This window comes from Ornithorhynchus anatinus, chromosome 7 (assembly GCF_004115215.2).
Source record: "Ornithorhynchus anatinus isolate Pmale09 chromosome 7, mOrnAna1.pri.v4, whole genome shotgun sequence".
Lineage (NCBI taxonomy): Eukaryota > Metazoa > Chordata > Mammalia > Monotremata > Ornithorhynchidae > Ornithorhynchus > Ornithorhynchus anatinus.
Genome location: NC_041734.1, coordinates 82,546,908 through 82,571,641, shown reverse-complemented (window position 1 = coordinate 82,571,641; position 24,734 = coordinate 82,546,908). Strand labels below are relative to the sequence as shown.

The 24,734-nt window shown below is 58.2% G+C and overlaps 2 protein-coding genes across 3 annotated transcripts in view; one reads left to right on the top strand and one right to left on the bottom strand.

Moving 5' to 3' along the window:
* The window catches only part of ANKAR (ankyrin and armadillo repeat containing), a 35,992-nt gene extending 20,681 nt beyond the window's left edge, over window positions 1–15,311 (top strand). The window contains exons 12-24 of one of the 2 annotated variants that reach the window (XM_029069739.2): window positions 1,496–1,740; window positions 2,252–2,420; window positions 2,684–2,925; window positions 3,676–3,829; window positions 3,911–4,072; window positions 4,657–4,763; window positions 5,337–5,459; window positions 6,897–7,055; window positions 8,829–8,946; window positions 10,513–10,622; window positions 12,093–12,289; window positions 13,139–13,185; window positions 14,890–15,311. In XM_029069739.2, coding sequence (XP_028925572.1) covers window positions 1,496–1,740; window positions 2,252–2,420; window positions 2,684–2,925; window positions 3,676–3,829; window positions 3,911–4,072; window positions 4,657–4,763; window positions 5,337–5,459; window positions 6,897–7,055; window positions 8,829–8,946; window positions 10,513–10,622; window positions 12,093–12,289; window positions 13,139–13,185; window positions 14,890–15,149 — 2,093 coding nt within the window. In that variant the 3' untranslated portion in view covers window positions 15,150–15,311. Of the gene's footprint in view, window positions 1–1,495; window positions 1,741–2,251; window positions 2,421–2,683; window positions 2,926–3,675; window positions 3,830–3,910; window positions 4,073–4,656; window positions 4,764–5,336; window positions 5,460–6,896; window positions 7,056–8,828; window positions 8,947–9,789; window positions 10,623–12,092; window positions 12,290–13,138; window positions 13,186–14,889 lie in introns of those variants that run through there. The other variant, XM_029069741.2, reaches the window with a different exon arrangement.
* Window positions 15,312–16,105: 794 nt separating this feature from the next.
* On the bottom strand, window positions 16,106–24,035 carry OSGEPL1 (O-sialoglycoprotein endopeptidase like 1). Its single transcript, XM_029069692.2, has 7 exons — window positions 23,957–24,035; window positions 21,071–21,458; window positions 19,440–19,644; window positions 19,068–19,216; window positions 18,347–18,477; window positions 18,123–18,194; window positions 16,106–17,009 (listed from the first exon to the last, which is right to left on the bottom strand). The coding sequence occupies exons 2-7, from the start codon at window positions 21,236–21,238 to the stop codon at window positions 16,931–16,933; spliced, it is 804 nt and encodes a 267-aa protein (XP_028925525.2). The 5' UTR covers window positions 21,239–21,458; window positions 23,957–24,035; the 3' UTR covers window positions 16,106–16,930.
* Between the last annotated feature and the right edge of the window lie 699 nt (window positions 24,036–24,734).

The window sequence follows — 24,734 nt, the reverse complement described above, 5'->3', positions numbered from 1 at the left end:
CTCTACGCAGATGACACCCAAATCTACATCTCCTCCCCTGTTCTCTCCCCCTCCCTTCAGGCTCATATCTCCTCCTGCCTTCAGGACGTCTCCACCTGGGTGTCTGCCCGCCACCTAAAACTCAACACGTCCAAGACTGAGCTCCTTATCTTCCCTCCCAAACCCTGTCCTCTCCCTGACTTCCCCGCCACTGTGGACTGCACTACCATCATTCCCGTCTCACAAGCCCGCAACCTTGGTGTCATCCTTGACTCCCCTCTCTCTTTCACCCCACACATCCAATCTGTCACCCACACCTACCAGTCTCACCGTCACAACATCGCCAAGATCCACCCTTTCCTCTCCATCCAAATGGCTATCATGCTGGTACAAGCTCTTGTAATATCCCGACTGTATCATTGCATTAGCCTCCTCTCTGATCTCCCATCCTCCTGTCTCTCCCCACGTCAGTCTCTACGTCACTCTGCTGCTCGGATCATCTTCCTAAAGAAATGCTCTGGGCAGGTCACTCCCCTCCTCAAAAACCTCCAGCCTATCAACCTTCACATGAAACAAAAACTCCTCACTCTTGGCTTCAAAGCTTTCCATCCCCTTGCCCCCTCCTACCTCATCTCCCTTCTCTCTTTCTACTGCCCAGCCCACACACTCCACTCCTCTGCCACCGCTCACCTCCTCACTGTCCCCCATTCACGCCTACCCCGCCGTCGACCTCTGGCCCACATCCTACCACTGACCTGGAATGCCTTCCCTCCTCACATCCAACAAACTAACTCTGTTTCCCTCTTCAAAGCCCTACTGAGAGCTCACCTCCTCCAGGAGGCCTTCCCAGACTGAGCCCTCCCTTTCCCTCTGCCCCCCTCCCCTCCCCATCCCCCCACTCCCTTCCTCTGCTCTACCCCCTTCCCCTCCCCACAGCACTTGTGTATATTTTTATATATTGTTTATTACTCTATTTTATTAATGATGTATATATATCTATGATTCTATTTATCTATTTTGATAGTATTGGTGTCCGACTACTTATTTTGTTTTGCTGTCTGTCTCCCCCTTTTAGACTGTGAGCCCGTTGTTGGGCAGGGATTGTCCCTATCTGTTGCCGAATTGTATATTCCAATTGCTTAATACAGTGCTCTGCACACAGTAAGCACTCAGTAAATACATTTGAATGAATGAATGAAAGGGAGTGGATGAGTAAGGGGGAAAAGACTGATAGTTGTCAGCAGCAACCTCTCCCCACGCGCTTCTCTCACCAAGCTCTTAGTACAGTGCTCTGAATACAGTAAGCCCTCAATAAATCCCAGTGATTGATCGATCGATTAATCCTCCTCCATCTTCCCCCTACCCCACGCCTGAGGCCCTCCTGCCCATGGGTGGGTGGTGCCATCCAGCCAGGAAAGCCCCTTCCCCTTCCACGCTGCACCCCATCCTACGTGCGGCCAACGGCGGCCAGTGACTGGTGTCCTCGTGCTGTGCTGTGCTTTGCTGTGCTGGACAGGCACGATCCCGGCCTTGGTGCAGCTGCTGGGTGGGCCCCGGCTGAAACTGAAGCTCTTGGCGGCCGGGGTGCTGAGCAACCTGAGCCCACACGGCCTCGTTGGCCAGGCCCTGGTGGACAACGGTGGCGTCGCCCTCCTCGTCAACCTGCTGTGCTCCGACCAGCCTGAGTTGCAGGCCCGCTGCGCCGTCATCCTCTACGACATTGCCCAGCTGCCCGGGCACCAGGGCCTGGTCGCAGAGCAGGTGCGCCTCAGCCCCGGAGGGAGGGGAGAGTGAGGGAGGTGGGGGCTGGAATGCCGGGACCCTTCCTACCACCCCATCCATCCGCCTGCCCGTCTGCTCGTCGTCCCTGTCCGGCCAGACAAAGCGAAGGAGAATGAGGGAGCCCGGCTAGGCCCCAGAGGTCTTCTCCCTGGTGCCCCAAGAGCACCGTTTAGAAAAGTCACTCACCCCAGAGTTGTCAGTCAATCGATCAATCAGTCGAATAATCAGTTTCACTTCGTATTTACCCTGTGGAGAGGACTCTTGCATTTATATTCTTCACCTTTACTTCCTTCCATCTGTGAACTATTTCAACGTCCGCCTGTCCTCCCCCTTTAGAATGGAAGCTCCCAGAGGGCAGGGACCGTCTACTGCCACTCTGGAGCTGCCCTTAGCACTCCGTCCGGCGCTCTCCACCCACGGCGTCAGGCAGCGCTGTGGGCACTTGGCTCGCTGAGCGTGTGAGCAGTCACTGTTCTGGATGGTTTTCCAGAATGGAATCCCCAATCTGATCCACCTACTGAAGTCCAACATGAAGGACTTGTTGGTGAATGTCATGAACTGCATCCGCGTAGTGTGCGTGGGGAAGCCGGCTATTCAGAAGGCTGTGCGAGACCACGGCGGCCTCCCGTTCTTCGTCGGCTTTCTCCATTCTGAATCAGGTGAGCGCTTGGTGTGGCCAGTGGCTCTGCCCTCTGCCGCTGCCTGAGTCCTCTCTTGCCCCCTGGCCCCGGCCCGGGCCACCACCCCAGTCTGGAAACTCCCAACTGGCCCAGCCACTGGCAGCCACTGTGGTCAGGTGGTCCACCCCACTGGAGGGTGGGATCTGTGACCTAGGCCCTCCAGCAAGGGACAACTGGGTGGGACTTGGTGGTCGGGTCAGCTTCGGAGCAGGGAGAAACCTCTACCCCGTTGCCCGTCCCAGACGTCCTGGCCGCCACTTCCGCGGCCGCCGTGGCCGAGATCGCCCGGGGCAACACGGAGCTGCAGGATGCGATGGCGATGGAGGACGCCCTCGGGCCCCTCGTCGCTCTCTTCAGGGGAAGACCCACAAGCGTCCAGGTGAAAGGCGCCATGGCCGTCGAGGCGCTTGCCGACCACAACACCGTCATTCAGAAGTGCTTCCTGGAGCGCTCGCTGACCAAGTGCCTTCTCAAGCTCCTGAAGGCAAGACCGAGGCTGCCCCGGGCCCATCGTCCCCAGCGGGGTCTGGGGCGGGGAGGAATGTCTGAGGGTCCAGGGTCCAGCCCCAAGGTCAAGGCCAAGGCCCAGCCGAGGTCGCCCCTGAGCCCATCGTTCCCAGCAGGGACCGGTGTGGGCAGCACATCTTTGGCAGCACATCCAGGGTCCGGTCCCGAGGTCAAAGCCGAGGCCGCCCTTGGGCCTGTGGTCCCCAGTGGGGTCAGGGCAGGGAGGCATCTGGGGGTCGGGGGTCCAGCCCCAAGGTCAAGGCCGAGGTTTCCCCTGGACCCATCGTCCCCAGTGGGGGTCAGGGCAGGGGGCGTCTTTGGGGGTCCAGGATCCAGCTCCAAAGTCAAGGCTGCAGCTGCCTCGGGCTCATCGCCTCCAGAGGGGACCGGGGTTGGGGGTGGAAATGGTCCCTGGTCCAGGGTCCAGCCCCAAGCTCAAGGCCATGGCTGCCCCAGCCCGACTCCAGGGGGAGGGCCGGGACCCATCAGTCCATGGTATTTATTGAGCGCTTACTGGGTGCAGAATACTGTACTAAGGGCTTGGGAGAGTACAATATGACAGAGTTAGTAGACTCATCCCCTGCCCACACGGAGCTGACAGTCTACAGGATGGAGAGGGGCATTCGGGGCCCGAGGTCCAGCCCCGAGGCTGAGGCCGAAGCACTTATGCAGTCAGCCTCGAAAGCTCGTGCGGGCAGACAGGCAGAGGGTCCGTGTTTGACCGCAGGCGTTCGAGCTGACGGTCAAGGAGCAGGGGGCCGCCGCCCTGTGGGCCCTAGCGGGGCAGACCCTGAAGCAGCAGAAGTTCATGGCCGAGCAGATCGGCTACAACGTCATCATCGACATGCTGCTGGCGCCATCGGAAAGGATGCAGTACGTGGGTACGTGGGGCTGTCCCCGCGGGCCCCGGGTGCTCAGAGCCGGGGGCCCGGACCGCGCTAGCCTCTTGGTTGGCCCCGCAGGTGGCGAGGCCGTCATAGCCCTGTGTAAGGACAGCCGCCTCCACCAGAACCAGATCTGCGCGGGCAACGGCATCGCCCCGCTGGTCCGTTTACTGAGGAGCGCCAAGATCGCCGTGGGCACGCTCCTTAGCGTCATCAGAGCCGTGGGCACCATGTGCATCGGTGGGCAAATCTCTGTCGGGGCCTCCACGGGCAGCCAGAGTTGGTCCCTTCCTGCCCACCTCCCTCTAGATCCCCCTCCACCCCCACCCCCACCCTTTTCCTCCTCCCCTCACCCTCCTGCTCCTCAACACCCTTCTTCCCCTCCACCCTCTGCTTCTACACCGTTCTCCGCCTCAACTCTGTTCCATCCTCCACTTGACCTCTACACTCTTCTCCCCCTCCAACACCTCCTCCTCCTTCCCCTCCGCCCCGCCCCCTCCCCTCTGCCTCTGTCCCCTCCTTCCCTACCATCTCTGCCCCTCCTCCCACTCCGCCCCTGCCTCCCCTCCCCCTTCACCTGTATCCCCTCTGCCTCAATCCCCTTCTCCTTTTCTGCCTCGTCCCCTCCTCCCCTCTCCTCCCCCTCCACTCCATCCCCTCCTCCTCTACACCCTCCTCCCTCTCTGCTCCTCCCCATTCCTCCCCCTCTGCCTCTACCCCTCCTCTACCTCCTCCACCACACACCCGATCCCCTCCTCCCCCGGCCTCGAGTCCAGACAAGAGGCCGCCCCGGCCGGCCGTGAAGTGACGATGCCTGCTTGCAGGGGTGGCCCACAGCAGTAACGCGTTGAGCCAACAGTTCGTGGTGGAGGAGAAGGCCTTCCCTGTCCTGATCCACCTGCTCAGGACTCATCCGTCGTCTCAGATCCAGGTCAACCCCTGGCCCCTGACCCCTGACTCCTGACCCCAACCTTCCCTCCAGCCAGCCTGGCCAACAGAGAACCAGGTTCTCTCCCACCAGCCGCCTGGGCCTCCCTCCTGTCTGTAGCTTATCATAAAGCCCCCCCCCCCCCGCCCCCGCACTAGATTGTAAACTCCACAAGGGCAGGAATCGCATCCACTAACTATTGTCCTTTCCCAAGCGCTGAGTACAGTGCTCTGCATCAGTAGACTGTAAGCTCCCCGAGGGTAAGGATAGGATCTCCTTACTCTGTTGTCCTCTCCCAAGTGCTCAGTACAGTGCTCCGTATATAGTAGACTCTAAACTCCCTGAGGACAGGGATCGGGTCTACTAACTCTAATGCGCTCAATACAGTGCTCTGCTCACAAGATATACTCAGTTTCTCTAAATTATGGAGAAATACATTAAAATACATTGTAGTAGTCAGCGAGGACTTGGCCTTGCCCCATAGGGTATCTGGGGACTTGTGTGTTGGTTGATGCCCGAGATTGGGGTTCGGGTTCCCAAGCCTGAATGAGGGCTGCCGGGCTGCCTGGCATTTAGGTCGAAGTGGCCTATTCCTTGGCGTGCATCGTTCTCAAGAACAGCGACCTGCAGGAAGAGCTGCAGCTGAAGGAAGGCTTTCAGTACGCTGATGTTCTTCATCTGCTTCAGTCTCCGGAAAAGGTAGTTCTTTGTCCCCAGCGGTGGCATTAATGGGTACAGGCATCACATTTGCATTCCCGAGGTGGCAGCTGGCACAACCTCCAGCACACTGCCCGTGCCAGGGGATTTCAGATGACAGCCGGACCTAGCACTTCCCTGCCCTGGCCACACATAGTATTCATTCATTCAATAGTATTTAATAATAATAATAATAATGTTGGTATTTGTTAAGCGCTTACTATGTGCCGAGCACTGTTCTAAGCGCTGGGGTAAACACAGGGAAATCAGGTTGTCCCACGTGGGGCTCACAGTCTTAATCCCCATTTTACAGATGAGGGAACTGAGGCACAGAGAAGTTAAGTGACTCGCCCACAGTCACACAGCTGACAAGTGGCAGAGCTGGGATTCGAACTCATGAGCCCTGACTCCAAAGCCCGTGCTCTTTCCACTGCGCCACGCTGCTTCTCCGTGGTTATTATTGAGCTTATTGAGCTTATTGAGCTTATTGAGTGCTTATTGAGTGCTTATTGAGCACTTACCATGTGCAGAGCACTGTACTAAACGCTTGGAATGTACAAATCGGCGACAGATAGAGACAGTCCCTGCCCTTTGACGGGCTTACAGTCTAATCGGGGGAGACGGACAGACAAGAACAATAGCAATAAATAGAATCAAGAGCAATAAATAGCTGTGTGACTTTGGGCAAGTCACTTCACTTCTCTGTGCCTCAGTTCCCTCATCTGTAAAATGGGGATTAATACTGCGAGCTCCATGTGGGACAACCTGATTACCTTGTATCCCCCCAGCGCTAAGAACAGTGCTTGGCACATAGTAAGCGCTTAACAAATACTATCATTATTATTATTATGTGGGTTCTAATCCCGGCTCCGCCACTTGTCTGCTGTGTGACTTCAGGCAAGTCTCTTTATTTCTCTGTGCCTCAGTTACCTCATCTGCAAAATGGGGATTAAGAACACACACACAGTAAAGGCCCTGGGCTGTCACCCCTGCCACCTGGGTGTTGCCAAGGCACCACAGTTAGTTCATCCTTCTCAAAAGGGACATCTCCTTGGCTATACTGGTCCCCCTCCCCCCCCCCCCGCTGCCCACCCCACCGGTCTCTCCTTGCTCTGTCCCTCCGGTGTCTCCATCCCCCAGCTCATCCCACAGGTTCCCTTCCCCCTCCCCTTGCCGAGCCAAACCACTGTGCAGATCCAGCACCTCTCTTTGATGTGATTTGACTGACTAGTGTCTGACTGGCTTTTTGTAATGATAATAATAATAGTAATTGTGGTATTTGTTAAGTGCTATGTGCCAGGCTCTGTACCAAACACTGGGGTAGATACAAGCAAATGGGGTTGGACACGGTCCCTGTCCCTCACCGGGCTCACAGTCTTACATTCCAGAGATGGAGGGGCAGGGTGTGAACCAATCCCTCCACCACTCCCTGGTTTCCAGGATATCCGCCTGCGGGCCGGCTATGCCGTGTCCCTTTTTGCCTTCAACAATTGCCTGCAACAGTTCCTGATCCTGGAGAGCGGGACCATCACAATATCCATCTTCGAACCTTTCCTGACTTCGGACATCGAGACGGAGAAGGCCATGGCTGCGTTCCAGGTACGGAGACCGACTCCGCCTCATCAGCGGCACCTCGCCTACCCCCGGGGAGGTTCGTCCCATCAGCCAGGGCCCCAACCCTCTGGCCCGGACCCCCAGCCCAGCAGGACCAAAGAGGCCCTGGGAAGAGAGGCCAGGGAACTAAGTCATTCCGCCGCCCCTCCTGGCAGGACCCTTATCTGGAGCTCCCCAACGGCACCTCCTTCCTGACCCTCCCCTGCTCTTTTCCTCCCCTCCCTACCCTGCCCCCACCTACAGGTTGGATCCTGGGCTAAGCAAGCCCGGCCCCAACCAGGCTGTGAAAAGGCGTGCAAAGAGGGAAGGGGGCATGGGCATGGGGGCAATGGGATGGTTGATCCAGCAACAGTCAGCCGCTGTAAGGGCACTGTACTGGGCCCCAGCAAAGCCTACCTGAGCATGGTGGCTACCTGAGCATGGTGGCTCAGTGGAAAGAGCCCGGGCTTGGGAGTCAGAGATCATGGGTTCGAATCCCGACTCTGCCACTTGTCAGCTGTGGGACTGTGGGCAAGTCACTTCTCTGGGCCTCAGTTCCCTCATCTGTAAAATGTAAATGTAGTCTGCGAGCCTCACGTGGGACAACCTGATTACCCTGTATCTACCCCAGCGCTTAGAACAGTGCTCTGCACATAGTAAGCGCTTAACAAATACCAACATTATTGTCTCCCTCAGCACTTAGAACGGTGTTTGGCACATAGTAAGTGCTTAACAAGTACTATTATTGTTATTATTATATAATTGTTATTCGGTAGCGGCGGAAATGAGGAGGAGGAGAAGGCTGCCCTAATCCCTCCTCCTCCTCCTCCCCACGGCCTTGGCTGTAGTAGCCGAGGGGCCGCTCCGGCCCACTCTGGGCAGAAGTGGACAGTGCCCCCAGATCCCCAGATTCAAGTGGAACACCAGTCCCTGGGGCTTTTGGGGCCGGCATCCAGTGGGGGCAAGAAAGCTGGCAGCGGCGGAAGGAGCAGTGGGAGCTGGGAGGGGACGGCCCAAGGCTGAACCCTCAGGTGGGTGAGGTGGAGGCAGCCCCTCCCCACCCGCCCACCCAGGTCAAGCTCCAGGCCAGGTCACCCGGTTCTACTGCACTGCCCTGCCCTTAAAGGACTGCTGGACCAGACCCGAGCTGCTGCTGCCATTTTGGAGGGTGACAACGGAGACAGAAGACATGTCTCCTTAACCCCCTTCTCTGTTCTCCTTCACCTCTTTTCCCACTCTCTGCTTTTTGTCAGTTAATCGCACTCGTTGAGCGCTTACTGTGTGCAGTGCACTGTACTGAGAGCTTGGGCGAGTACAGTCTAACAAAATAACACATCCCCTGCCCACAAGGAGCTTACAGTTTGCTTTTCTCTCTTTTCCGTTCCTCTCCCTCTGCACAAAGTAAGCTCTCGATCATTCAGTGGCATTTATTGAGTGCTGACTGTGTGTTGACCACTGTTCTAAGCACTCAGGAGAGTACAACACCAGAGAGTTGCTAGGCATGTCCCCTCCAGGGATCGATAGACGAATTGACCCGTGGTCATCTGTACCCAGGGTGGTGGAGAGCTGCCCTCCATTGTCCACCTCAGGAGCAGGGCTGGGCCTTGGGGTGTGGAGATCTGGCCCTCTGGGGCCGGGAGGGAGGTGATGTGCTTGGCTAGATGACCGCCATTACCAGGACCCTCAGGCAGCCCTTCAGTAGGTCATCCAGGTGGTCAGTCAGGAGACCAGGCTCTGGCTCCACGCTGGAGGAAAACACCCAGTCTTGTCCCATCCCAGATTGTCGTGTTAGCCAAAGTGATCGTCGATGTGGAGCAGATCCATGTGACGGCCAGAGGGGTCACCCTCTTGACCACACTCCTCAACTCCGAAAGCCCGGCCACACTGGCGCTGACAGGTAGGCGGGGTCACGGGGAGGTCACACTAAGGGCTTTTGCGCATGAAGGAGCTGGAGACAAGAACGAAATGACTGAACCCGATTCTTCCCTCGGGGCTAGGCACGGCAAGGGACAGTGGGGCCGAGGCAGCAGTCGCCAGGCAGAACCTGGCATCTCTGGGGCATGCAGTAATGATGATAATAACAATTGTGGCATTTGTTAAGCGCTCATTATGTGCCAAGCACTGTACTAAGCGTTGGGGTGGATGCAAGTAAATTGAGTTAGATGCAGGCAAGCTAAGCCCTGGACACTCTGGGTGTGAGGGGTGAGCTGGGAGGTGATGCAAGTGCCTCCATCTTTCTGGGAAAAATGAGGTCACTGCCCCGTGCTCCAAGCCCTCTGGAGGCCTGGCACCAAGTGGGCTGAGGGAGTGAGGGGAGCCTGCCGGCCCCGGACCCCTGATCTTCACAGTCCCCGGTCCCTCACCCCTCAACCCTCCTGTTCTGCCCCTCCTCCCCTCCGACTCCCAGTCCCCAGGTCCCCTGACCTCTCAGGCCCTGCAGTCTTCCCATTTCCCAGTCCCCAATCCCCGCTACCAACCCTCCTGGCCTCCCAGCCTCCCCTGGAGCCCCCGGTCCCCTAATCCCCCAGACCCTCCTGCCCTCCTGGCCTTCCTGGGTCCTGCTCTCCCATCCCCTAGTCTCCACTCTCCCTGCCCCTGATTCCCAACCTCAACACCCTCAGGGAGTGACTTCCAGAAAGTAGTGATTGCATTTATTAAGCACCAATCATGTGCAGAGCATTATTCTAAACACTGGGATGGGAATTAGGATCCCTGGCCCACAGGGATTCCACGTTTTCAGAATCTGAGCGGGAAAGGGACCTGGTAAAAGGCACAAGAAGAAAGGAAAAACAAGAAGACTCCCCCACCCCCCCGAAACGAGGAGGACAGGGATAGGTACAACAAAAAGACAAATGGAACCGTCGGCTGCTGTGGCTCGAGGAACAGATTTTTGTGGCTGCTTGCAGCCCGGAGTCCAACAGTCACAGACACAGCTACGGCGACCACCACCTCAGCTACGACCTGACCAGTGTCCTCCGACGTGTGGGGGCCACAGGCCACCGCTGCCTCCCCCATCCCTCCTGGTGAGACGGAACGAGGCGGGTGAAGGTGGGCCCGGGGCCCCAGGTGACCCTCATCTCGGCCACCTGGCGGGGCGAGGGGCTTCCACCGCTCCCGCCCGTGTTGCACCTGTCGGGCTGGAGCCCGGCGACCTGCCACTATCACGCCCACCTTGGGAGGCCTCACTTGGGACTGGACCCCGGGGAGCTGCCTGGAGCCTGATTTTGCCAAGCCCAGGAGACTCAGCACCAAGAGAAGCCCGGAAATGCTCAACCCAACGCTTCCCCGTCACGTCGGGAAAAGGGTGTTCAGAAGTAAAAACGCCAGCGGCTTGGCTGAAGGCCCTGAGAAGTGGGAGGACTTGCAGGCCGGAGTCGGGCCCCGGCCTGAGAGGTACCCGAGGGAGGGTTGGCTGGGCCTGTCCGTCACTCGCTCAATGAGCCATTCCCGGTTTGGTTGGCAGGGAATCTGATCGCCAGCCTGGCCCACACCCGAGCCGGCATCCCGGAGGCGTTCACGGCGCTGGGAGCTGTCCACCACCTCTGCTCTCACTTGTATTCCAAGAAAGAAGAGGTATGGCCGGCCGGGCTAAAGGCAATCCAGCAATCGAGGGTATTTAACAGAGCCCTGGCTGGACAGCTGGAGAACACCGCACTAAAGGCTTGGGAAAGTCCAATCTGACGGAGTTGGTAGGAGTGGGTTCCGTCCACGAAGAGCTTACGGTCCACAGGAAGCCTTCAGATTCTCTCATTCGCTTCACGTTTCACCTTGCTCCCTTTTTGATGGTACTTCACTCTGCTGCCCTGATCATTTTCCCAACAGTCCATTCAGTTACCATCTCCCCTCTCCTCAAGAACCTCCAGGGGGTTCCTCATTCACCTCGACATCAAGCAGAAACACCTTATTAATCTCGTTAGGGCACTTCATCAACTCTCCTTTCCCAACTCACCTCGCTGCTCTTCTACTCCAACCCAGCCCGCACACTCCACCCCTCTAATGTCAGCCTACTCACTGTGGCTTAGTGGATAGAGCAAGGGCGGCCTAGGAGTCAGAAGGTCATGGGTTCTAATTCTGGCTCTGCCACATGTCAGCTGTGTGACCTTGGGCAAGTCACTTCACTTCTCTGGACCTCAGTTACCTCATCTGTAAAATGGGGATTCAGAGCATGAGCCCTAGGTGGAACCTGTCTCACTTGTCCAATCTGACTACCATGTATCTACCCCAGAGCTTAGAACGGTGCTTGGCACCTAGTAAGCCCTGAACAAGTACCCTAATTATCATTATTATAATTATTACTACCTTGACCTGTGTCCTCCCTCTGGCCTGGAACCCCTTCCCCCTTCAAATAAACCAGAAGACCATGCTCCCCACCTTCAAAACTCTCCTTTAAAAAAAAATCACATCTCCTCCAGGAAGCCTTCCCTGATTAATCTCTCATCTCCCCAGGTGATCTCCCTGCCACTTGTCACTTTGGCACCCCTGAGGCACTCGTGCATCCCTAGTTGCCCGCAGCCCAGGGGTGCAGGACCATCTCGACCCCAGTGAAGTCCTCTCTTCCTCCTTCCTCTGACCCAAACTTCACCATAGCGTACAGGGAGGCCCGGGGCTGGTCGGGCCGCTCCACACGTCATTGATGTGGCTGGTCATCATTGAGATGGAACTTCCCAGGGGCCACCGTGGGGAAGGAGGAGAGGTGGGCTAGTCGGGTTTCGGACACGTTCAGTGGCCGGCACTCACAGCTGGCCCACACGGCCAGCCGGGGGATGTGTCTGAAGCCCGGCTAGCTCTCTTCACGCCTTCTCCGTGACCCTCGGGGATTTGTTTTCTGCCTTTCCAGTCTGCCCTCCTCACCCTCCTCCCCAGGCCGCTCCGGGCCCACTCCAGGGCCAAGGGCCGGGGCGACTGAGGCCTAGGATTCCACACGGCCAGTGGTGGTTTGCTCTGGGGGCCAAGCGGGGCTGGGGACAGTGCGGAGGACCGGTCCTCGTCTTGGGAAGGGCCCTGGTGCCCGGACGGCCCGGAGACGGCTCCTCTCCCCCACAGGTGCGGATCGCCTGCTCCTGTGCCCTGGGTTACCTGACTTTCAACGCGACGGCTCGCCGCCAGCTGCTCCAGGAATGCCACAACAAACCCAAGCAGTTCACACGCCTCACGAAGAACCTCAGCAGAGACGCCATCATTAACCCGGAATTCATCCAGGACTTTAACCGGCAGAAGCGCGTGGGGCTGCCGGCCTTGAGGTCCGGGGCCCTCGGGAGGCAGGGGAGGGTCTTTGGGGTGGGGCTTGGGAGTCGCTCGGGCCTTCAGCTCCTGTTGCCACCTGGGCTATTGGAGGCCCAGGATCTGGGGCCTGCAGCCTAGATGCCGTTGGGGGCTGCGATCTGGGGGGTCCCCTGCTGAGAAACCTCTGCGTCAGCCAGAGAATTTTGGGAAATTCTGGGGACAGACTAGAAAACTTGTGGAAAGTGATGTGGCCCTCCACCTTTTCTTCTCCCTCCCTTCCTCCTTCCCCCTCCTCTCTTCCTCCTCTCTCCCCCCTTCTTCCTTTTTCCTGGGTTCTATTCCCAGCTCAGCCACTGACCTGCTGTGTGACCTAGGGCGAGTCACTTAGCTTCTCTGGGCCTTAGTTCCCTCATCTGTAAAATGGGGATCGAGACTGTGAGCCCCACTTGGGACAAGGACTGTGTCCAACCTCATTGGCTTGTATCTACCCCAGGGCTTACTGGCACATAGTAAGCGCGTAACAAATACCATCATTATTATTCATTCATTCAGTAGTATTTATCGAGTGCTTACTATGTGCAGAGCACTGAACTAAGCGCTTGGAGTGTACATTTATTCTTTTCTCTTCCTGCTCTATTCCTCTTCCTTCTCCTCCACCTCCCCCTTCCTTCTGGCTCCCTTTCTTCTCTCCCGCTCCCCTCTTCCTGCCATCCCCTCTTCCTTCACCCCGCTCTCTGGGCAGAGGAGAAGGAGCATCTGCGTGGGTGGGCGCACTAAGGGTGCAGTGGGAGGGGGGTCCGGTGGCGCGAGGGGGACTTTGGGTCTCGGCGAGTGACACTTCTAACCATCGGCTATTTCCCGGCCAGCCTGGAGATCAATGGAGGGCCGCCTTCGGTGTTTCACCCAGTGAGAGGTAACCGGTTCCCGCAGGGGGGCACCGGAGGCAGGGGAATGACCCGCGAGGTGGGGATGGTGGGGGCGGCCCGGGGACCACCGCCGAGCCTTTGAGGGGAGTGTGTGTAATAACTAATCATAATTATGGTATTTGTTAAGCGCTTACTATGTGCTGAGCACTGTTCTAAGCGCGGGGGTAGATATAGGATAATCAGGTTGTCCCACGTGAGACTCACAGTCTAAATCCCCATTTTACAGATGAGGTAACTGAGGTATAGAGAATATAAGTGACTTGCCCAAGGTCACACAGCAGACCAGTGGCGGAGCCTGGATTAGAATCCACGTCCTCCAGCTCCCAATCCCGTGCTTTCTCCAGTGAGGCAGGATCAACGGCCATGAGGGGAAAGGGGCCAATCTGGGAACCCTGCCTGGTCAGCGATGGCCAGCAGTGTTCGGCCCGCCCCAGCCCACGGTGACCCCCGCTAGATGATTAACAAATACCACAGTTATTAGTTACTATTATTATTCTGCCGCCGTTCAGCCCGGGCACAGAAGCCCTGCCCCCAGCCCAGTGGTCTCGGCTCCCAGTACATCCCACCACCTTGGCAGGGGCTCATAAAAAAAAGGCACCTTCTCAATCAATCCATCCATCAGTAGTTTTTATTGAACATTCACTATGTTCAGAACACTGTACTAAGCTCTTGAGAGAGGATAACATGGAGTTGGTAGTCGTGTTTCCAGCCCACAACGGCTAACAATCTAGAAGGGGAGACAGATATTAAAATAGATTTTGGAGAAATGGTGGGGTGTAAGGTTATGCACATAAATCCTAAGGGGCTGAGGGCGTTGAGGGTACTGAATATCAAGTGCTGAAGGGACACATAAGGGGAGGGTGGGGAGAAGAATTGAGGGCTTAGTCAGGGAAGGCCTTTTGGAGGAGATGTGATTTTAGGAGGGTTTTGAAGGTGGGGAGAGTGGCGGTCTGTCGAAAAAGAAAGGGGAAGGAATTCCAGGTCAGAGGCAGGACTTGGATGAGGGGTAAGTGGCAAAAGAGATGAGATTGTGGAATAGAGTACCTGAGGAGCAGTGTAGCCTAATGGCAAGAGCCCGGCCTGGGAGCCAGAGGACCTGGGTTCTATTCCCAGCTCTTCCAGCTGCCTGCTGTGAGACCTTGGCAAGTCGTCTCATTTCTCTGGACCTTAAGTTTCCTCGATTGTAAAATGGGGATTCAATGCCTACTTAGTCCTATTTAAACTGTGAGCCCATCTTAACTTGTATCTACTCCAATGCATAGAAAAATGCTCGGCTCATATTAAACGTGTAGCAAATACCACAAAAATAACAACAGTAAAGAGCAGGTTGACATTAGAGGAGTGAAGTGCATTGTAGTAGGAGATCAGAGAGGCGAGATAGAAGGGGGCAAGAGGATTGAGTGATTTAAAGCCAATGGTGCGGAGTTTCTTTTTGCCACAGAGGTGGATGGGTAACCACAGGAGGCTCTTGAGCAGTAGGGAGGTGTGGACTGAATTTTTTTTTGGAAAAATGATCCGGGCAGCAGAATGAAGTATGGGTGGAGTGGGGAGAGACAGGAGGCGGGAGTGGTCAGCGAGGAGGGCGGGATGGGAGAAGTATTTGGATCAACACTTTAGCAGTTGGAGTGGAGAGGAAAGGGCGGGTTTTAGGGATGTTGTGAAGCCGTAGCCTCCCTATGCGGGCTCTCCAGGGAGAAGACGCACCAGGAAAGCGGGGACCAAGATCGAGCCCAAGGACTCCCTGGTGGTCCTGCCCCCCACATCGCACGTGGTGGGGAGGCTCAGGGCCAAGAGCCGTCAGCTCTTCCGTCACCCTTTCTCCTTCGGCCGCACGCCGTCTTCGGACATCATCAAGGTGTCGCGCCCGCGGACCGTTAACCTGAACAACCTCCTGCTCCGTAAGCCCAAAGCCAGGGGCAGCAAGATCCCGGAGGCCACCGGGGGCAGCTGAGGCCGGGGCCGCTCTTCGCTTCCTGCCCTCCGTCCATCCCCGCCGAATCCCCCCACCCCATCTGTTCAGGCGACGGGTGGCAGAGGGCCCGCCCTCTGCCCCAAAAGGCCGAAAGGAGCCCTTGCCCCAAGTCCATTAAAGAGCAGGTGGCCCAGTGAGGCAGAGGATGTCTTGTTTTTGGATGGGGTGGCTTGGCCATGGACTCCCCCGTCCCCGTCCTCCCATCCCACTCCCCATGCCCGTCCCATCAGGAACAACTGTGTCCAGGGAGGCAGAGGCAGCTGATGTGGGAAACCGGACGGGAGGGCCATGCACGCACCCCACTAGCCCCGGCAAATGTCCGGTCACCCGAGGGCCGTGGTTACAGAGAAACGGGGAGGCACCCCCTGTGGTTTGAGGAGGGGGGCCATGGAGCACCTGGGGGGGGATCTTCCTCCAGTCCCCGACACCCCAACTGAGATGGAGGAGTCACGACCGTGCCAGGGATGGGGGAAGAGCCAGGCAGGAGTCCCTTGGGCAGCCAGTGCTGCCCTGGCTGGCTTCCCGGTGGCACCGCTGCAGGGCTTGGTGGTGGGTAGAGGATACCCAGGCCCGCTGGGAGAGCTTCCTTTGGGCTCATCACCCGGGCCAGAGTTGGGCTGCTTCTTCCCAGCGCTCCTCCAGCACGTGAAGAAGCAGCCAGAGAAGCAGCGTGGCTCAGTGGAAAGAGCACGGGCTTCGGAGTCAGAGGTCATGGGTTCGAATCCTGGATCAGCCATTAATCAGCTGTGTGACTTTGGGCAAGTCACTTAACTTCTCGGTGCCTCAGTTCCCTCATCTGTAAAATGGGGATGAAGACTGTGAGCCCCACGTGGGACAAACTGATTCCCCTGTGTCTACCCCAGCGCTTAGAACAGTGCTCAGCACATAGTAAGCGCTTAACAAATACCAACATTATTATTATTATTATTACCGGCCCGTGGCCATCCTGACCCGTGGGCCTGGGGCTCCGGGGAAACTCAGGCTGCCGAGTTGGACGAGTTTAGGGGTCAGGGTCCTGGCTGTCCCCCTCATGGCTGCGTGGGATTAATCAATCAGTGGTATTTATTGAGCGCTTCTTACTGCGCGCAGACCCCTGGACTAAGTGCTTGGGAGAGTACAACACAACAGAGGTGGTAAACATGATCCCTGCCCACAAGCAGCTGACAGTCTACAGGTAAATGAAACATGACAGGCCTGGTGACTCAGCTCTGCACTGCCCCGCCAGCCGCAGGGCGGTGGGGGGCATGTGGGATCAAAGCAGTAAGAGGGGATACAGGGCCGGTGCCCCCTTTGGGAGCGGGAGGATATGGAGGTCACAGAATATTCAGGCGAGAACTGGCCAAGGGGTCAGGGTGGACATCTTTCCGTTACATCTGCTCGTCACCCATGCTTGCCCACCACCAAACCAGTGGCCCTGGAGACCGTAAGTGTTCCCCTTGAACTGGACTCGGCCTTCTGGCCAAGAAAATCCACATGCCAAGTCGCCCAGCCGCCTTTCCTGTCGGTAATGAGCCTCCGTGGCTGCACGGCTCTGGCTGAAAAGGCTGAAGCAGGACCTCCAGCCCCAGCCCCTGGCTTACACGTGCACAAGCACACACAGTCCCAGATGGGATGGGATTTACAAACTTAATGGACCTTCCCCATGACGCGCATTCTTCTGTGTCGCCCGCTCTGTCTCACAAATACTCCCTCCCAGTCCCGCCCGCTCAATCTGTAACCCCTACTGCTGCGAGTTCAGGATCTTCCCGAGAGGAAGAGCATCAGATCTTCATCCGGAAACGAGGCACCTTTATGTCTGCGATGGCAACTTGCTCGGATATGTCCACTCCCAGTGGGCACCTGCACGGGGAGGAGACCAAACCCTGCTCGACATCCGGTAGACATTTCTTTCCCAGGGCAGAGCCCGTCCGGCCGCTGGCCATCGTGGCCTCTCATCCTCCCTTTTCAGGGGAGGAGGTGGCAGCCCGGAGAGATTAAACCACTGGCCCGAGGTCACCTGGCAGCAGGTCAAGGACAGAGCCGGTCCGTGACTCCAGGCTCCCACTCTCTCCCCGGGGCCACACTGCCCTCCTGGTCCCTGGAGGGAGACCCTGTTGGGACCCCGGCCTCAGGCCACCGAGGACCGCTCCGCGGCTCCCCTAGGCCCCTGGGTGAAGGCTGGGGTTTCAGCCGTCCGGGGACCCTGGCGCAGAGCGAGCGGACTGGTCCGTCCCCGGTGGGGTCCAGGTTCCATTCAGTATGGAACCGGCTGAGAAGGCGGCTTCCCGGCCCCCGGCCCCCTAGGACTCGGTCTCCCCACTTGGGGGAAAGAATCAGGGGTTGTTCCCCTCGCTCTGCCCTAGGGCTGCTGGGACTCAGCCTTCCCATTTGAGGGAAAGGAGCAGGAGAGGTTCCACTCGCCCTAACCCAGGGCCACTGGAACTCAATTTCCCTATTTGTAGGAAAGAAAGAGGAGGTGTTCTCGCTCTGCCCCAGGACTGGGACTCAGTTTCCCTATTTGTGAGACGGGCACAGGAGCTGTTCCCCCAGTCCAGCTCCAGGGCTGCCATGACTCAGTTTCTCCATTTGTAGGAAAGGAGCAGGAGCTTTCCCCACCACTCCATCCTGGAGCTGGGCTCCCCTCCCTGCAGTCCACTCTCCCCAACTCCTCAAAGTCACCCCAGGCAAAGTCTAGGGGTTGGGCGGTTGGGGGTGGGGGCTTCATCTGCTCTCACGGGACGGGGCTGCTCTACCTTGGGGTGATTTCCTGGCAGCCAGGAGAAAGAGAAGTGATCCGCTCCTTCCCCACTCCCACCCCGCCACCTCCCTTACCAAGCTCTCCACCTTGCTTCTCAGGGTGCCGGGGAGTTGCCGGGGCCCGCCGGAGGCCAAGCCCCAACCTTCAGCCAAGGCTGCGGCCGGGTGGGAAACAGCCCTGGCGGCCGGAGGTTGGGGAAGCGTCACGGGGCCTACCTCGGCTGGTATCTGATCCCGGCGGTGCTGTGATAGACACCCACACCTGCCCGCAGCCGCTCCAGCCCGTTCCTACGGAAAGTGTGTGTGAATGATGCTACGCTCAGAGGGGAGGATAAATCATCGTCCTCCCGCACCCCCCACCCGCCATTGCCCACCAGCCGACCCGGTGGGGGGCGGGAGGGAGCACAGCGGCAGTAGAGGGGTGGGGGCAGGGTTCTCACCAGGCGACCATGACCCCGTTGTCAGTGCAGAGGTGGGGCGGGGGGCACAGCAGGGTGCTGTCCATGTCCTGGGCAGCGGCAGCCAGGGCCGCGCGGATCAACTGGTTACTGGCCACGCCTCCGGCTGCCACCTCGAAAAAAGCGGCACTCAGCCCCCTGGGGAGCTCCACCATGGGCCGGCGCACGGATCTCCCTTCCCTGCCCTGCCCTCGAGGACCCTAAGCTCTGCGGGATCCTCCTCCATCTGAGACCTGAGTCCAGCCCAGAGGCGGGGGACGGGCAAAGGGCGGAGCAGCTCTTGGCCACAGGGATGAGCCACCTACCCAGGTCCCTAAGAGGGCGTGGGGATTCGGGGGAAGCCACTCTACTCCATCGACTCGGGGTCGGGGGGGACACCCGCTGCCTGGGCTCGACCCCTGGGTGCCCCCAGTGGTCTCGGACCGGGGAGGTGTGCCAGAGGGGGGCCTCCCGCTGCCCAGGCTCAGCCCCTTGGGTGCCGTAAGTGGTCCCGGGCCAGGGGGAGTGCCATGGGGGGGCCTCAGAAAGCAGCTTGGCCCCCAAATTCCCAAATGTTTCAAAGGCAGCATCCGGGCATTGCCCCCAGTTTTCACCTCACAGGGGAAAAACCCAATGCTTTCCAAAGCCGGGACTCTCGGGCAGAAACCAGCCTGAGGGAGCAGGCCAGGCTAGGCCAGGCCAGGCCTTCGGGTCAAATACCTACCAGCACCGTGCCGCCCTGGGGCAGTAGGCCCCTCTGCCTGCAGAAGAGAATCGCCCGCTGGGTCTTCTCGGCGACGTGGCAAGCCACCTGGTGCTGGACCGCCGCAGCGACATCGGGGGCGCTGGCCAGGATCTGCCCCGCCTCCAGCCCTGCACACGGCGACGGCGGGCCCCCATCCGGTCGTGCCCGCCTCCCCCCGGCCTGGTCCTCCCCACTCCCCGCCACCCCAATCCCGGTCCCGGTCTTCCGCTACCCCCTTCCTGCCAGCCCTACTCGGCCCTCTCCTGCCCTGTCTCCGCTGGCTCTGCCTGGCCTTCCCCGTGGCCCACGCCCCCAGCTGGGCCCTTCGCGGGCACTCGCCGGCCCCCGTACCCTCTTCTTTTTCCAGGCGAGCGACGAGCCTCTCGGTGGCGGTCTGAAGCCCGCAGAAGGAGAAGTGGCAGGTTCTGCGGTGGGCCAGGGGCAGGGGCAGGTAAAAACGTGCGGCGTCTCCGCGGCCGGCCAGGAGCTCGATGGCCCGGCCGCCGCTGACCGCCGAGCAGTCCGGGTGCTTGGCCAGAGTCAGCCTGCGTGCCACCTGCCAGACCAGAACCGTTGGGGTGTCTGGCCCCCTCCACCCCACCCTGTCTGCCCCCTGGGGGGGAGGTGTGGGGAGGGGTGTGGGGGCGGTGTGCGTGCGCACATGCACGTGGGCACAGCCTGTCAGGGAAAAAGGGCTGCGGAGATTGGGATGGAGGATGGGAAGTGGGGAAGAGAGAGAGAGAGGGCGAGGAGGGGGAAGCAGGGCCACACTGGCTCTCTAATGCAGGGGCCTTGAGCCCCTGGGCCACGTCCTCCCGCGGTCCTGGAATGCTCTCCCTCCTCACCTCCACCAATCTAATTCTCTTCCCCTCTTCAAATCCCCACTTAAAGCTCACCTCCTCCAAGAGGCCTTCCCAGACTGAGCTCCCCCCTTTTTCCCTCTGCTCCCTCTACCACCCCCCTTCACCTCTCCGCAGCTAAACCCTCTTCTCCCCCCTTTCCCTCTCCTCCTCCCCCTCTCCCATCCCACCCCCTCAGCACCGTACTCGTCCGCTCATCTGTATATATCTTCATCACCCTATTTATTTTGTTTAATGAGATGATTCTATTTATTTGCCATTGTTTTCATGAGATGTTCTTCCCCTTGACTCTATTTATTGCCATTGTTCTTGTCTGCCTATCTCCCCGGATTAGACCGTAAACCCGTCAAAAGGCAGGGACTGTCTCTATCTGTTGCCGATTTGTACATTCCAAGCGCTTAGTCCAGTGCTCTGCACATAGTAAGCACTCAATAAATACTATTGAATGAATGAATGAATGAAATGAGGAGTCAAGCCAATCCTCCCCTTTCTCTGGGCTGGGGCTCAGAGTCCAAATGCAAAATAACTGTGGTATTTGTTAATCGCTTACTCTGTGCCAGGCACTGTACTAAACTCTGGGATGGATAAAAGCAAATCAGGGTTGGACACAGTCCCCATCCCACATGAGGCTCACAGTCTTAATCTCCATTTTACAGATGAGGGAACTGTGGCAAAGAGGAGTGAAGTGACTTGCCCAAGGTCACACAGCAGACAAGTGGCAGAACTGAAATTAGAACCCAGGTCCTTCTAACTCCCAGACCCAGGGTCTATCGACTAGGCCACTCAAATGCATCTAACTGGCTGTCTGGCCGGCTGCCCGCAGTGGTCAGTCCGTGGTTCTCAGCTCCTTCCATGGGCCCGGCTCTGGGCTCGGCCCCGAACCGAGACCTCGGGAGCAACTACCAGGTACCAAAGAAACGGTCCCCGCTCCTGGGGATTTACACTGGAATGCAAACAGTGGCCTACTACGTCTCCCCAGCTCCTCAGGAGCTCTGCACTGGACTCTGGGGCCATCTGCGGGGCACCCCCGCTCCCCTGGGCTGGGGGCAAATGCGGGAGGACAGGGGGGCGGGGGAAAAGGGTTGGGGGGAGGATGGAGCCGTCCCCGGGGCGCCCCGTTACCTTATCCAGCATGTCACCAGGGGCGATGTCCAGCGTCTCCCCGAGCAGCAGGAAGTCCGTCACTCCGCGGACGACGGCCAGCAGGCAATGCCCCCCAGAGAGCAGGAGCGCCAGGAAGGGGAAGGGCAGCTGGTGAGTCAGGCGTACGGTCAGCGCGTGGGCCTCCATGTGGTGCACGGGCACGAAGGGCGTGCCGTGGCGGGCCACCAGCCACGCGCTGTGCGCCAGGCCCTCGCTCAGGCTGTAGGGGAGCCCGGGCTTGACAGTGGTGGCGATGGCAGACAGCTGGCCCAGAGACACCCCGCTGGCCTCCAGGGCCTCGCTCACGATGCGGCCGATGTGCTCCCTGTGCAGCCGCTGGGCGACGGCTGGCACGATGCCCCCCGTCCTGCGGAGAGAAGAAGGGCGGGTCAGGCGGGGCCGGAAAACGTGGCGGCGGGGAAGAGGGAGAGGACCAAAGGGCACCGGGTGCCAACTCCCAATTCCATGCGGATGATTCCCAAATCTCCCTCTCCAGTCCTCAGGACAGCTCTATGTAAATTTCCTGCCATCACCTCTAGACCGCAAGCTCACTGTGGCTGGGGAATGTGTCCGCTTCCTGTTACACTGTACTCTCCCAAGTGCTTAGTACAGTGCTCGGCACACAGTAAGCACAGAATACGATTGATCGATTGATTGACCTCAAACTTAACATGTCCAAAACAGAACCACTCATCTTCCAACCCGAATCCCTATCCTCCCCATAACTTTTCCATCACTGTAGACGTCACCACCTTCCTCTGTCTCACAAGCCTGTAACCTTGGCGTTATCCTAGACTCATCTCTCATTCAACCCACATACTGAAACCGACACCAAATTCTGTCGGTTCTACCTTGGTGACATCGCTTAAAATCCAATCTCTCCTCTCCACATCCCAACCGCTACCACAACAATCCAAACACTTCTCCTCTCCCGCCTTGATTACTGAATCAGGCTCCTTGCTGACCTCCCTGCCTCCCATCTCTCCCCAATCCAGTCCTTTCTTCACTCTGCTGCCCAGATGGTTTTTCTAAAAACAGTCCAGTCTACGTCTCCCCACTCCTTGAGACCTTCCAGTGGTTGCCCATCAACCTCTGCATCAAACAGAAACTCCGTATCACCGGCTTTAAAGGGCTCGATCCCCTTGCCCCCTCCTACCTCACCTCCCTGATTTCCTACTACAACCTAACCCACACACTTCGCTCCTATAGCGCCAACCTACTCACCGTACCTCCATCTTGTCATTCTCGCCACCGACTCCCTTGCCCATGTCCTCCCTTCGGCCTAGAACACCCTCCCTTTTAATAATGTTGGTATTTGTTAAGCGCTTACTATTTGCAGAGCACTGTTCTAAGCGCTGGGGGAGATACAGGGTAATCATGTTGTCCCATGTGAGACTCACAGTTAATCCCCATTTTACAGATGAGGTAACTGAGGCACCGAGAAGTTAAGTGACTTGCCCACAGTCACACAGCTGACAAGTGGCAGAGCCTGGATTTGAACCCATGACCTCTGACTCCCAAGCCCAGGCTCTTTCTACTGAGCCACGCTGCTCCTTTTCATAGCCGACAGACCACCACTCTCCCCACCTTCAAAACCTTATTAAAAGCACACCTCTTCCAAGAGCTTTATCCCCGACTAGACCCTCATTTCCTCTTCTCTAGACTGCAACCCCATTGTGGGAAGGGAATGGGTCTATGAACTCTGTCGTACGGTCCTCTCCCAAGTGCTTAGTCCAGTGCTCTGCACGCAATAATAATGTAATGATGTTGGTATTTGTTAAGTGCTTTCTATGTGCACAGCACTGTTCTAAGTGCTGGGGTAGATACAGGGTAATCAGGTTGTCCCACATGAGGCTCACAGTCTTAATCCCCATTTTACAGATGGGGTAACTGAGGCACAGAGAAGTGAAGTGACTTGCCCTCAGTCACACAGCTGACAAGTGGCAGAGATGGGATTCGAACCCATGACTTCTGACTCCCAAGCCTAGGCTCTTTCCACTGAGCCATGCTGCTTCCACACGGTAAGCACTCAATAAATACCGGATGCTATATAATTTATAGATATGTATGTAATTGCTGTGGGGCTGAGGGTGGGGCAAGTACTAAAGCCCAAAGGTCCCAGATCCCAGCACACAGACAGGGTGACCCCAGGGTGGTGACTCCCCGGTTCCCAGGTGGTCAGGGCTCCCACTGTCCCAACAGTCCTCCGGGAATGGGCTCACCCCGCCTCTAGGAGAAGCAGCGGGGCCTAATGGATAGAGCCCGGCCCTGGGAGTCAGAAGGTCATGGGTTCTAATCCCGCCTCCGCCACTTGTCTGCCATGTGACCTTGAGCAAGTCACTTCACTTCTCCAGGCCTCAGTGACTTCATCTGTAAAATGGGATTAAGAGTGTGAGCCCCATGTGGGACAGGAACTGGGTCCAACCTGATTAACTTGAACCTACTTGAAGCAGCGTGGCTCAGTGGAAAGAGCCCGGGCTTGGGGGTCAGAGGTCATGGGTTCAACTCCCGGCTCTGCCACTTGTCAGCTGTGTGACTGTGGGTAAGTTACTTCACTTCTCGGGGCCTCAGTTACCTCATCTGTAAAATGGGGATGAAGACTGTGAGCCCCATGTGGGACAACCTGATGACCCTGTATCTCCCCCCAGCGCTTAGACCAGTGCTCTGCACATAGTAAGCGCTTAACAAATACCAACATTATTATTATTATCTACCCCAGCACTTAGAATAGTGCTTGGTGCAAAGTGCCTAACAAGTACTATTATTACTATCATTCTTCTTATTATTATTAGGACCAAAGGAGGGAGTGACCTCCAGCCTCCGACCTCCAGGCCGGGGCAGGCAGCAGCGGCCGTGTCCACCTACCGCAAGTGGACTTGGGTCTGTGAGTGTAGGGGCTTCTCCGAGGACGCGGCCGGCTTCGTCCACGACGGCGGCTCCCGGTGTCGTCACAGCTGCTCTCCGATTTCCCCAAGCACCAGGGGTGGGCACCCCGTCGCGTCCCCGCCCCCGAGCCACACACGTCTCCGGGGCCCACGCCGGGACCCCCGGCCATCCTGCCGAGGACCCCCGCCGGGGACGCCCTAAGCGAAACAGCTACGCGGACACGCTGGGCGTCGTGGGGGGTGCCGGCCCTCCTATCGCTCGTCCCCTGGACACACCCAGCGTGGCCACCGAAGCCCCTCCCCGCCTTCCCCTGCCCCGGGGAGACCCTCGGGCTGTGGGGTACAAGGGAGGGGGGCTTGGGGAAAGTGAGCACCGGGTCTTACCTGTGCCCCCTTCAATGTCCCAGGAGGGCTGGTGCTGGGGCTTCTGCGTCCACCTTGCCACCGATCCCAGCCTGCGGTCGCTATGTCAGGTGCGTGGCCTCCTGGGTCCTGCCTCTGCCACCCTTGAGAGACCAGCGGGGAGGCAGTTGCACAGGAAGAAATCATGGTGGGGGTCTTCCCCTCCAGCCCCCTGCCCACCTGCCTGCCAGAGGGCAGGGCTTGGGAGGGACCGAGGCACTGAGGGAGATTTCCTGCCCCGGAGGGGCGGGTCCACTGCCAGAGGCCTAGCGCGGCTCGGCTATGACCCAAGGAGTGGTGACCTTGGGGCTGGGGTCCCGGGGCCATAGTTGGGGGTTCCTGCCCCTGCTGCTCCA